We start from the raw sequence: 13,802 nt of genomic DNA, 5'->3' as shown, positions 1-13,802 counted from the left end.
ATATGCATATCAAGATTTTCGACAATCAACAGGGTAGAAGGAAAAAACAGGAATAATTACCAAAACAGTATCCACTTTGATCGTTGTGGGTTGGACCAAGTCTATAAACGTAATCACCATTACTGCAGTGTTTTGCGAGTATGTTGTAAATCACACTTGAATTTCCTACTTGAGTCGCTTTAATAGTGACTGGATCTATTTGATCGGGCACTTGATCTTCGAAAAAGAAATAGTATTATGCTAAAATATTTTACGAGGAATGTTTCAGTTTTTCAGTGAAACATCTGCCTGAAACCTTTCTGTTTGGTTAGATATTTCTAATGCACTTTAATGTAATATTTCTTAAGTGGGAAAAGTGTATGTTATTTTTGACTTATCAACAACTCTAGTACGATTATTTCTATTACCTTTGCTGTATACTGGAAAGTGAGTTCCACAGTGGTCTAATGGAGGTCCTTTTCAGGAAAGGTATTGTTTCCAACATTATACCATCGAAGTGGCAATTTAGAATCATTATATTTCCTTTGCAGTTCAGCAGTATGTATATTAGCATATCGAACTTCAAGGTTCGGTAGTCTGGTGTATTCTTTTGGTTTGCACGGATCAATGTTTTCTATGTAATCTAAATGCAAAATAAAATATCATAATGCAGTACAAAAAATTAAGTCTGTCCTTCATTTGTATTTACGTTGTATTTGCATGTAATAATTAAGCGTAAGCAGTAGTCATTAAGTGATAATATTATAATAATAATATTGTTAAAATGTACTCAAGATAATTTATATTTGACGGAAGACAATAAGAACATAATGAATTAACATATAGCAAACGGAGAGAAGCTCATATTTTGTATAAAACGGAAATCTGTGTACAGAACAATTGTTTAAATTTCCAACAACTTGAAGAGCTGCAGGATGATTTACCATGTTTACTATGTGTAATTAAACTGTTATCAACTCACCAAACCAAATGACGAGAGTATTTGGCAGCCTATCTTTATAAGCATTTACCATGATGTTTACATGTTTCTTTTCTGTTTAGTTTGTTTAACTTACCACAAGTAATTACAACGTCTTCAGAATGTTCACAGTTATGGACTCCCCATTCTCTTGATCTACACTCAGAAATGTCATCTTCCGTACCAATGCAATTAAGATCATCAATCAAAATTCTACTACTACCCTGTCCCATGCCGTCGGCGTCATTTGTCCGATAGACTTTACTGTAATGTTTGATTAAACTATTTAGAACATCTAAACATAATTGTCTGGTCTAATCACTAACTGGTGTCAATCAGTAGAAATGTGTAGTTCTAGACTGCAAAACAATATTGTTTGACATTTCCCTTTCCTTCTGAACGTAAAGTATATATGTCCTACATCGGAGTCCATCATAAGGAACATTTAAGGTAATAAAATCTGGAAAGTAGATCCCTCGGAAGCACCGAGAACAAGGCAAACAGTGAAAATTGCAGACTCGGTTTGATTGAGTCTGTTCATGAGCAGTAATGGAAAATGCAAAAATGCCCACGTCCCCTAGCACCGGCTTAAGCAGTATTTAATCTTCAAATCTAAATGAGTTGAAATAAATAATCCCGAAGGACCAGAAAATATAACAACACTGAGATGAAGTCGGGGCGACTTTTTACGGCCGCCACACAGCACTTAACACCCGCTGTTGTGAAGTAAATAAAATCTGGAAAGTAGATCCCTCGGAAGCACCGAGAACAAGGCAAACAGTGAAAATTGCAGACTCGGTTTGATTGAGTCTGTTCATGAGCAGTAATACAAAATGCAACAATGCCCACGCCCCCTAGCACCGGCTTAAGTAGTAGAGATTCATACAATACTACTTGACATATTTTTATTCATTTTCGATAAAGTAAACAGCTTATTTTTGGATTTACTTAGAAGAAGTACTTAAAGGCACTCGCTACAGTTTTTCCGGACGGGTCGATATTTACCCCAACACCGTGCCAATTTCGTTGTGTTTCTAATCGATGTAGCTCACTACAGAGTTGGAGCGGTTTTCTGCGCATGCCCGGAAGTGATTATTTAATGTCGCGTACGGCAAAAATTTGCAAATTATTGTATGTTCGCATGCATTTAATGTAAAATATGTATAATATACTGACTAAATGTTAGGGTAAGTATCACCATGGTTACAAAATATATACATTTAAAGTACATTTAGTTCAAAATTGCTTCAGTCCGACATATACTGGAGTCTGTAATTTATACCAGCGCTCCAACTCTGCATTGAGTCACAGCTGTTTCTAATCCCGTACCGTGCCCATACCGTACATCCGTATTCGTAAACTATAGGTTTTGTTCGGAGAAAGGCGGAAACTTTCATCGTTCTATGACATCAAAATGCTTCAGAAACATCTTAAAATCCGCTTATTAAGAAATCTGCCGTTTGATAATTTGCTCAAACACTGAAAGAGTATTTCGTACCAACCTGCGTTGTATAAATGCCCGCCACACCCCACCTCGTTGTAATTTGATTTAAGCGAAATCTAATAAGGTGACCTATCAATTTTCTTTTTGTTTTAGATAAGGTAGACACTACCAAAGGTATGTGCAGAGTTTGATTAAATTCTATTATGTGAAACTCGATAAAATAGCAGAAGTACCAACTTAAAATTGACAAAAATATGCAAAAAAAAGCCATTGGGTCTGCTGAACAAGTATTCCTTTCTTTACAAAATCATTTTCTTTTGATTTCCCTGAGCGTGTTTCAAATAGATAAATTGTTTTCCGTTATAAAAATGCTTAGATATCAAATTTGTGCTGATTATTGTACTTTACTGAAATATATTTTAGGATTATAGAAATTTTGAAAAATGTTAAAAATAGCACCATATCTAGGGGCAAATTAAATTGAAACAAAGCTGGTGACCTAGTATTTTTATTTCATTTTTCAATTCATCATAACATGATCTTTTAATACAAAACATTTCATCAAAATCTATTATTGAGAAAAAAATTACGAAACCGTAGCGAGCGTCCATAACGTAGTCTTTAATGTGGATTCATTTTAACAGAAAATCAAGTGTATGGAAGCATAGAATAAAACAACGAAAAACAAGTTTGATAGTCTGTTTATTAAGATATAAAGAAATGTAAACCCCCAAACACCGGCTTAAGGGGACCTTTACTGAAAAGTAACCTTAAATGAACTCCATGACCCAGTAATGATAACAACTGACACTTTAAACTTTATTAACGCAGAACAAAACATGCTGATTCTAAATAATAGATAATTACCATTAGAATAGAGAACAGTGTGTGCGGTATTAAGTCCCAACATAAACAGTGGGTACCAAAAAGACCCATTATATAATCATCTGATATGCAGCAGAGGAAACTGAACAATGTTCTAGTGGTTCAGGTGCCGATCGCTCAATCTGGAAGTCGTAGGTTAGACCCCAACTGTCTAACCCAGATCGTCTCATATGACTCAAGTATAAGATTTTCCAGCAAGTGGACTCGAGAGTGATTCAAATAAGCTTAAAGTTTACTTCACAATCGAGGTATATAGTTAATATTAGTTAAAAGCAGATTTCTGGCCCTGAAATAATAAAACTTGGTGTAGAAAGGCACGTTGAAGACAACCCGGGAAATGATTTAACGGCATCGAGAGTGTACACTGCTATTACTATTCACAAAATTTGAAAAGTCCATTATTTGTCATATTTATTAAGTATTTGATAAATGTGACTGATATTGGAATGATAGGTATTAAAATCAGCGGTTAAGCAGGGTCAAATTTAGTTCAATGCAAATACTCTACAAAGGTATCTGTTGAAAATAGTATTTCATATTACGGCAGTTGACAGCAACGTTGTCTTGTGTATTGCAAGATTTGACGGCTTTCGTCCACTCCGCAGAACCACACGCAAATAAGTCATTTTCTTTTCCATTACATCCTAGAGAACTCAGAGAAGCTAAGTTGCTATCTAGACCATAGAACCTTCCTTCATGGATTGATATCTTCCTGCGGCTTGGATAAAATCGAAAACATTAAAATTATTTTCTTATATTAACTTTCACCTATGGTATAAATCACAAGGCATAGAATTTATCATTATCCGCATTGTCAAAATATTTCGTCAGTATTTTATCAATCCTAATGTCAGAAAATGCGGGAGCAATTGAAATGTTTACCTGTCATAATCTTTTCTTGACTCAGTAATACTGCAAATAGCTGTTGCGTCTTCTTGGGTAAATCCATTACGACAAACCGCTTTCCAGGAACCATTTATATAAACTTCAACTAGTCCATCATAAGCTGTCCATCCACCGCGCAGACGTATGGGTGTGTCTTGTAATTAAAACATTTCAAAATAAGCTTATACGGCTAGTTTGTTCCAATACAGTGATTAACAACCAGGATAAGCACTCGATGATTTAATTCCTTCAAACAAGAAGTTACATGCCATTGTAATTTTACTATGAAGACAATACCTATACTGAAAAGTAAATATAGATATAATAATTTGCATTGCAAAGCATTGTCAAACGAGAGACTGTGATCAGTAAAGTGTGAAAATAGTACCTGAAATGTTCAGGACTGTGACTAGATAACTCGATAACAGTATGACCTTGTACTAGCCAATAAGTTTTGACTAAATAAAATAAGTTTATGGTTCACGAGATACCTAAATATTTATCTGTAACTTTCTAATTGGTTTCAAGTAAATACAATATGTCACTAAGAGATATATCTCTAAGCTGTATGAGCCAAGAGGCTAATATGGGCTATAACACTAAAGAAAAGAAGAGACATAAGAAAAAGTATTTACATGTCTAGACTATAGGGGTCTTTCACTGGTTGAAGGTACGAAAAATATCTGCCTTAAGGGTAACTGTTCAGGCGGTAACTATTCCGCAAAATAGTTACACGTTCAATACACTCGTACCATACAACAAGATTCTATTTTTGTATACCGTAATCTTCAAGTATTAAAAAAAAAAGCTTTTCTCTTATTATTTTAAGCTCTATTTGTTTATAGGTTCGTGTGAATTTACACATTCCTTCATCAACTACAACACGTGAGTCATCTTACACCCCGGAGGGAGAGACGAGTTTTTTTTCCAGCATCAGCAAAAACATGGGGAAATTCTTTACGGTATGCAAGAAAAGCCATTTTCATGCTGAAGACATTATATAACTATTTTTACTTACCACATTGTACAGAAACGTCATCGTCATGCTTGCAAAATGCATGTGGAGATGCCCACCGATAAGGTGTGTTGCAGTTTGAGATGTCAGGTTCCGTACCACTGCACTGAAGATTTGATATAACAATTTCTCCTGAACCTTTTCCATAGAATGCCTGGTTCTTGAAACCAACACTCCTAAGGAAATAGTTTTGAATTCAAAGTACAACTAGAGTGTATAATCAGGTATGTCAGCAGACAGGTAGGTACAGTACGCTTGCAATGATTTTACGTGCATATTTCTAAATTGGTATATAATATATCTACAAGTTTCACGTACAAATCAAAAACATTCGAACCGATTAGACCGTTCTACTACGATATTGACGAGAACAGGCTTAATAAAGGCTTCGGAATGCTCTGCTAGAGCTCGATGAAAATCAGTATAAAAACAATTACATTGTATTGTAACCCAAAGTCCTGCAAATTACTTGGGCATCCGTCAGATCAAAGTCCCGGTCACACACAGTCCCATACTTTCCCCTGTACATAACTTCAAGACGACCGTTGTATTTTCCAGTGCCGTTTACCAGTCTTATTGGAGTGTTTGGTCCTTTTAGATAAAACACTTTTCTTGAAAATGTATAGAAATGCAGGAAAGCAAGCAGAATAAAACGAAGGTGTTGGTCTATTTATTAGCCACTTTATCTGATCTACAATTTGCTAGCCGTATTACTACTTATTTCAGATAATAAATGTAGCATAACTTTACACTGGAAAAACTTATAAAAATGTAAAGTATTTCTGTGTGACAAACATTATAAATGCCAAGTAGTACTGGCAACTGTAATATGATCATATTCAAAAGAGTTAAAGCTTAATTGTGATAAAAATATTAGCATACAAATAAAATTGCCAGGCTGAACAAAGAAGTACATACTACAATTGACACCAACATTTCTGTGATAAGAAAAGCATGAGCTATAGCTGTTAACTTTCCAAGGGTAAGAACCACATTCATCAATATTATTTTCGTCGCCTGTACATTGTAAATCATCTACCATCAGTGTACTGTTCAGTAGGCCAAATTGGGAGTTGTTGTATATTGTTGCATTTCTGAAAAATATTTTGAACCAATAAAACACTAAATATGCATGTAAAGAGATTTTGGTATAAAAACATGTTTCTAACACAGAGGACCATGATGTTAATTGGGAGCCTGTGAGTTTGGTCACAACACGAGCTTAATGTTCACAATGTCTGAAGATAATTAAACATAAGGTATGTGGGAATGTTTACCTCCTCAACCTCACCTTTATGTGTGGAAGTTTTCAGATACTTGCAGATAATAAGTTAATAATGTCCAGGAGCGATGGTCTTCGAATTGGACGTCGTTTCAGCACTATTATACTGTTGGAAAACGATGTTAAACTCATATCGAACATAAAAGACACACTACAGCACACTAACTATGATTGGACAAACATAAAGTCAAAATGTGCAACTCGCGTAGAAACGTAGGTTAAGAACAATGGTTCTGCAAATCTTTAAGTTAGATAAAATACATTAAAGGTGGTCAATCATTTAACATAGTACCTAACTTTTTCAAAAAATAGGTATAAAATTAAAAAGCTTTGAAATGCATGCAATTGTCCATATTTATTCAAAAATAAATATATTTATAATATACAATCAGATGTGTATAATATTTGATCTTTGATCGTCCTTAATTTTTAACTTTAATTACAATCTTCATTTAAAACAATTTTAATAATATTAAATGCCAAGATTTCGATTTTCGAGTTTATTGTTTGGTGCTGTTAAGCGTAGTTCACTGAAAACAAATCACATTTAAACATTTATGTGTAATAAAAACTATAAGAACTTACCTCTCTTCAAAGCCTATCTGTCGGCACACCACTTTAGTATCATTAGCATCAAAAAATGCATCGCATACTGTACCCCAAATTCCTATGAAGTGGAATTCAACTCTTCCAATATAATCGTTTACTCCACCAACTAAACGAACCCTGTCATCTAAACCAGTACATGTGCAGATTTAAAATCATTGATTGCCGATGGTAATATTTTTTTTTTAAATATGTCGTTTAATCTACATTATTTTCTCACTGAACCAGTTGCCACAATGAAACTTTTCATTTTTCTGTTGGAAAATTGCATGATCGAAGTAGAGCAAGTAAATATGTTTTATTCATTCTACATTACATTTTTAAACACACAATTCCTTCAAAGAGAAAGAAGTATTTATTTCATTTTTTTTTAGCTACAGTATTTTGAAAGGTAATATGACCTCATTTGTAATAATTTATATTCTCTATCAAAGTCAATAATACATCTAAATCATTCTTGTTACTCTGTAACGAAAATTGTAGATCACTATTTGAATTAAACCTGGTGGTATACATAACACTGCATATCTTATTTGCTAATTAAAATAAAAGTTATAATGTACTTACTTGAGCATTTCACAGTTGCTTTTCTTTGGTCAACTCCATTACACGATCCTGTAGAGTAACCCCAAGAATAGCTAGGTCCACATTCAGAGATATCATTTTCTGTCCCGGTACATGCCAAGTTCCTTAGTAACACATCCGACCTATTGGTTAAAATCGGCTCTCCAGTTTCTCTGTAAAATAGTTACAGGTACTGTTTACAAAGTTGTATTTTGTTTCTTGTATCCATGATTTTACGCTTATAAATAATTCTTTGTTTGACAATGGTGACTTGTCAGAACTAATGAATACAGTACTGTAAAGTTTTGCAATTCATTAAAGATACTGTCATATAATCAATAACTTTTGCACCGAGTTTCATCAAATTTGATATATACTGCCCATACTTCGCTAAAACATTTTAATATTAGATTTTGATTTGAATCTAGAAACCCTCATCAAATATATTCAACTTGGCTAAATGCATAAACTAAGTGTTTTTAGAGCTTTGATCACGGTTAATTGTAATCTAGTATCAGCCGTTTGTAAAACAGAATATCCAGTTATTAACTAGAGTTATTACCTAACATACAATACTGTTTATACATCTTAAAGTTTGATTTTGACGTTTGAGAGTTCAATTTATCGGCTCATCTGCCGATACGGGAAATCAGCACGATTTGCTTTCCCTTAATTAAAGCCACTTCCAGTTATAACTACTAAAATAGAGAAAAGTGGAAACTTCACAGGTCGCTGAACACGACAAAAACGAAAATGTTGCAGGCTCGGTTTGATTGAGCCTGTTCATGGACGGTAGTGGAAATGCATGCTACCGTCCACGCCCTCTAGCCCCGGGTTGACTAAGACTGGCGTGGTGGATGTATGTTGGCCTGTCAAATACCCGGCTGGGGTTCAATATTCCGACGGGTCATTTTTGAATTATTTGAGGTTTAATTATATTCATTGTGTCGTAGGGCAAATTATCTCACGCTAATTTGTATATTAACTTGTGATTTTGAATAAAATATACCATAAAATATAATCAGACATGTTGTTTTTAATTCCATTACTATCCGTTTTATTTAAATACAAAACTGGACCAGGGGAAATAATCAAATAAAGTCCTCCCGATAACCGTCCACAACCCTCCAATACTCTATTCGTACCTGTATCTAATATAATCTATATGTCCCGTTATAGTACACTAATATCTTACTAACCTGTGACCCGTAGCTTTTATGATGAGTGCGACGCTTCATTGCATTCACCGTCGTTATACTGTAGTAGTAATCGCTACGTTGTTTACATATATTACTTATATAGCAAATAAACATACATAAATCTTGGATATTGTTTTTACAGGTTAGTTAGATATTTTACTCATTCATTATGCTCTAAATATGTACTGTAATATATTTTCATAGTTTATCAATAATTACTTTATTAAAAGGAACCATTGTTTCATTCTCATATACATGTACTTCCATCATGATTGTTTCGATTGCATTCACCTACGTTATACTGTAGTAATCGCTATGTTGTTTACATATATTACATATAGAGTAAATAAACATATATATATATCTTGTGTGATTCTTAATTTCTGTCTTAAAGTATGAATTCGTGCATTTAAATTTTGATTTTTTTAACAGTATTTATTTTGTTAGTTAGATCAGTAGTGAACAAACTTCATGATTCACACAAGTAACATTTTATGTAAAGAACAAAAAGTGTCATATTTATAGACGGATCTGAAAACAAATCGTCTAAGATGACTGGTATATATTTATCTCCTAACTAGTTTGGACTTCTGTCACTCTAACAAAATTTGTTAATACTTTAAATGTTTAAGGCAGACTCTGTTGAATATATCGGGCTAAATCCCAGACTGGTACTTGTACCTTTGTAAAACCAACAACGATTCTCAAGCCGTCCAAGGAGGTCGCCTAAATAAAATATTGTTTTTTTATGACTGAATGGACATTACTTCAGAAAAAAGATCAAATATGCCGTTCAGTTTGCACCAACAACTTAATCATATGCTGAACCTTAGCTATATATATGCTGTAAGATTAAGTTAACATACTCTTAGTCACTATTAATCGTCGATACACTTTTCCCAAGCTGCTCTGTCTCGATGTCTCTGGTTTTATCTCGGCACAGTTTTAAAGTCTTATGGATAGTACACATTTTTCAACTTTCAATGAAAGGGGCTTGCATCAAAAGAGAAAAGAGTGAAAGTTTTTGAATACCTTAGAGAGCAAAAGGTTGATATCATTTTCCTTCAAGAACTCCATTGTATGGAAAATGACCTAGAAAAATGGAAACGGCAATGGAAAAAAATGATATATACTTAAGTGGCAATAGCAGCAGTAGTAAGGGGATAGGCATTCTCCTAAAAGAAAATTTCCAGTATCAGTTTATTGAATACAAAGAGGTCATTAAAGGTAGATTACAAATGCTTAAAAGCAAAGTAAACGAGAAAACATACGTTTTAATAAATGTGTACGGGCCAAATAATGATAATATAAATGTTTTCAATAAGCTAGAAGAAATAATAATAGAACACAACAGTGAAACAGAGATTTTAATGTTGTCCTAGATTATAATCTTGAGAAAATGAATGGCAGACAAAATACAAACATTAAATGTTCTAAGAAATTAAATGACATATTGGTGAATAATGACTTGTGTGATATATGGCGAAATACCCATCCAAATATAAAAAGTTTACATGGCACTCCAATCATAAACCAGCTATATACTGCAGGTTAGACTACATTTTAGTCTCTGAAAATTTATAAAACACCGTTTCAAAATGTAATATATCTGCTGGTTATAAATCTGACCATTCTATTGTACACTTTAAGTTAGAAAGTAAAAAGCTAGAAAAAGGTTTCTTCAAATTAAATAATAGTATCATTTTACAAAAAGAGTACCAAAACGAATTGAGAATGTCAATTACTGAAACTGCAAATTTTAATAAAGAAGCAAATCCGAATACATTATGGGAATTAATTAAAGGTACAGTAAGAGATGTATCAATAAAATACTCTGTTATAAAGAAAAAAAAATGAGGAACAACAAAGACTAGAGAAAAACATTAAAGACTTAGAAACTAGAATTTCTCAAAACCCGCCTGATGAAGTACTTTTGGCAGAACTGAAAACAAATAAAAGTAAATTAGAAGAATTATTGGACGAAACATTGAAAGGTATTCTTTTGAGAGCTAAAGCTGAATGGATAGAAGGAAAAATACTTTACAAATTTAGAGAAGAAACGAGCAGAAAGTAAAATAATAAACAAACTAGAAACAAATGGTAAAGAAATACATGAAAACAAAGACATAATCAGGCATGTCAAACTCTTCTACGAAAATTTGTATAAAAAAGATCAAACAATAAATGAAAATGAAACTTTCTTTGAACATGTTAATGTAAAACTAAATTCAGATGAAAAACAGTCCTGTGAAGGTCAGTTAAATGAATATGAATGTTTTCTTGCACTAAAGGAAATGAAGAACATGAAAAGCCCACGCTCTGATGGTTTAACGACAGAGTTATATAAGTTATTTTGGAAAGATATAAAAGGTTTATTTTTTTGTTGTTAACTCAGTCAACAACTGTTTTCAACATGGTAACTTAACAGAATTACAAAAACAAGGTGTAATAACTCTCTTACCTAAAAAGGGAAAAGACTTGTTAAATATTAATAATTGGAGGCCAATTTCATTGCTAAATGTCGATTATAAAATTGCAACAAAGGCTATAGCAAATAGGTTCAAGAAAGTGTTAACCAAAATAATTAATAACAAAAAAAATGGTTTTTTAAAAGGACGTTACATTGAAGAAAATTGGGGGGGGGAAAATTTGCTTATGTTTGAAAAAGTAAATAAAATGGATGAAGAAGAATTATTTTTTTTACAGACTTCAAAAAGCATTTTATTTTTAACCCCGTTCTACATTTTCAAATGTTTAAACCTTTTTAATTTTTTGGAGAATCCTTTTTTGAAAGGGGTCAAATTGTTCTTAAAGATGCAAAAATTTGCATTTCAAATATGGACAGTGTTGTTTTTTTTAATGTCAAAAGAAGTTCGCCAAGGTTTCCCTCCCCCCTTATTTTTTTTACAGGTTTTAAAATTCTTTCAACAGTTAAAAAAAACGATGATATAAAAGGAATAAAGGTTTAAAATGTAGAGAAAAACAATTTTTTTGCGGATGATGCAATTTTCTTTCTGAGGTGCAAAATATTTTAAAAACCTAATTGAACATTAGAGAAATTTGTAAAACTTTCCGGTCTAGAACAATTTACTTAATGTACAGCTCTAAAAAGAAAAAAAAACACGAAAAAAATTTTTGCAAAAAAAAAATCTTAAATGGGTCCCGGAACAAGCACATTTTTGGGTATAACTTTACAATGATCAACAACAAATTCAGAACTAAACGGAACCCAAAAAAATAAAAATTTTTAAAAGCATAAACTTCAAAGGGAGTAAATGGACTTTGTCATAAGGAAAAAAACAGTATAAAAAAGTTTGCAAATTCCAAAATAATTTTAACCCATTGAGGGTTCTCCCAAAACCCCGTCACAAAAAAATTTCAAGAAAATAAAAAAATTAGTTTTGTTTATTTCTTGAGGAGCAAACCGATAAAATAGCAGAAATGAATTTTCAAAATAGGGAAAGGGGGGGCAAAAATGAAGATATATATGCATTTCTACCCCCAAAAAGTATTTGGAAAAAAAAAGATTAGTACAAAAAAATAATGCGAATAACAAATGTATAGCAAAACCCCAAAAACTAAGGTTTTTCCCTTTTAAAATTTCAATTTGCCCAAAACAATTTCCGATTTGAAGTATATTTTCCTTGAAGAAATGTTAAAAGCATTTGCAAGGTTAATAAAAGAGGAATTATTGTATTTCAACACAAATTTTTATGGTACAATATTTTTTTTTTTAAAAAAAAATGAAAACACATTTTCAAAAAAAGGTTTGAAAAGGGGGTTATGTTTTTTAAAAACAATTTTTGATAAGATCAAAAAATTTCTATGTTTGTTTTCTTGAAATTTTGTTTATGTTTTTCCCCTAATGGCGATTATGTACGATACATCAAAAAGTAAAGTCATTAAAAAAAGGGTTTTGAAAAAACAAGTTATTAAAAACTTAAAGGAAGTAAAAGAACCAAAAAAAAAAAGAATTAAAAAAGGAAATAAAATGCTTATTTTGGGAATTTAAAAATAAAATAAAACCCAAATAAAAAAAAAGGTAAAGGGGAAATTTTTTCAAAAATATTTTAAATTGGGAAAAAAAAAATGTTACAAACTCTTATTTGTAAAATTTGACATAAGCTTTAGAGCTTCCAAATAAAATTGATGAAAATGTCCCCCAACAAGGTTTTTTTTATTAAGGCAAACAGCCCCTCAAATTTATCGACTTTTGCCCCATGTCTTCAGAAAAAAAAACCCACTTTCTAGGAATGCAACGATCCAAAAGTTCTGGGCGATAAGGAATTTTATTTAGTAAAAAAGTCATTAAACCCCCTCTAGATTTCAAAAGTATTTTGGGTTTTTTTGGGAAATACTGGGAAAAATAGGAAAGGTTTTTAAATTATATTCTTAATTCTTGCAAAATTTTTCATTTTTTGGGAAGTAAATTAGTAAAAAAACCCCCAACTTTTTTTTATTTAAGTTTATTTGAAAAATAATTTAAATCCAAATATTGTTGTTTTTTTGAAAGATAAGTTAGATGTATACCGTTAAAAAGGGAAAGATTTATGGTAAGGAGATCAAAAGAGATCTTTAATTGGCCCAAAGCAGTTTTTTTGTTTCCCCGCCCCTTCTTAAAATTTTTTTTACTAACCCAAAAACTTAAAAACCCTTTTCTCTTTTTTTTTTCAAATTGTACCGCTTAGCCTTTTTGGCTCGATAATTCGAAGAAAGTCAGCTTTTTATCACCATGCATCAAAGTCCCAACTTATTTTTATATTTAAAAATTTCTTTTTTGGTTTCTTTTCGGGACAAAAACCAAAACCCCACGGGGTAGATTTCATATGTTACATGTAATTGGCAATATGCCCCCCTTTAGACTTCTAAATTTTGGTTAAGGGTTTTCGGCAGTGCATTGCAAAAAATTAGATTTTTAAAATTAAATTCCATGGGATATGGATAAACTCTATAAATTTTTTAAC

At 32.2% G+C, this 13,802-nt stretch overlaps 1 protein-coding gene and 1 long non-coding RNA gene across 2 annotated transcripts; both read right to left on the bottom strand.

The window, feature by feature from the left end:
• Window positions 1-63: 63 nt before the first annotated feature.
• Window positions 64-1,194, bottom strand: LOC128551922 (uncharacterized). The gene is made up of 3 exons (XR_008368922.1): window positions 1,056-1,194; window positions 408-622; window positions 64-216 (listed from the first exon to the last, which is right to left on the bottom strand). It is a non-coding gene; the product is annotated as an uncharacterized LOC128551922 (long non-coding RNA).
• A 2,597-nt stretch (window positions 1,195-3,791) lies between these two features.
• LOC128551920 (neurotrypsin-like) lies at window positions 3,792-8,153 on the bottom strand. Its single transcript, XM_053532875.1, has 7 exons — window positions 7,643-8,153; window positions 7,055-7,202; window positions 6,106-6,281; window positions 5,625-5,778; window positions 5,191-5,363; window positions 4,170-4,326; window positions 3,792-4,005 (listed from the first exon to the last, which is right to left on the bottom strand). The coding sequence occupies exons 3-7, from the start codon at window positions 6,227-6,229 to the stop codon at window positions 3,792-3,794; spliced, it is 822 nt and encodes a 273-aa protein (XP_053388850.1). The 5' UTR covers window positions 6,230-6,281; window positions 7,055-7,202; window positions 7,643-8,153.
• Window positions 8,154-13,802: the final 5,649 nt, after the last annotated feature.

Source organism: Mercenaria mercenaria, unplaced genomic scaffold (genome assembly GCF_021730395.1).
Source record: "Mercenaria mercenaria strain notata unplaced genomic scaffold, MADL_Memer_1 contig_1838, whole genome shotgun sequence".
Lineage (NCBI taxonomy): Eukaryota > Metazoa > Mollusca > Bivalvia > Venerida > Veneridae > Mercenaria > Mercenaria mercenaria.
This window is presented reverse-complemented; position numbering and strand designations above follow the sequence as displayed.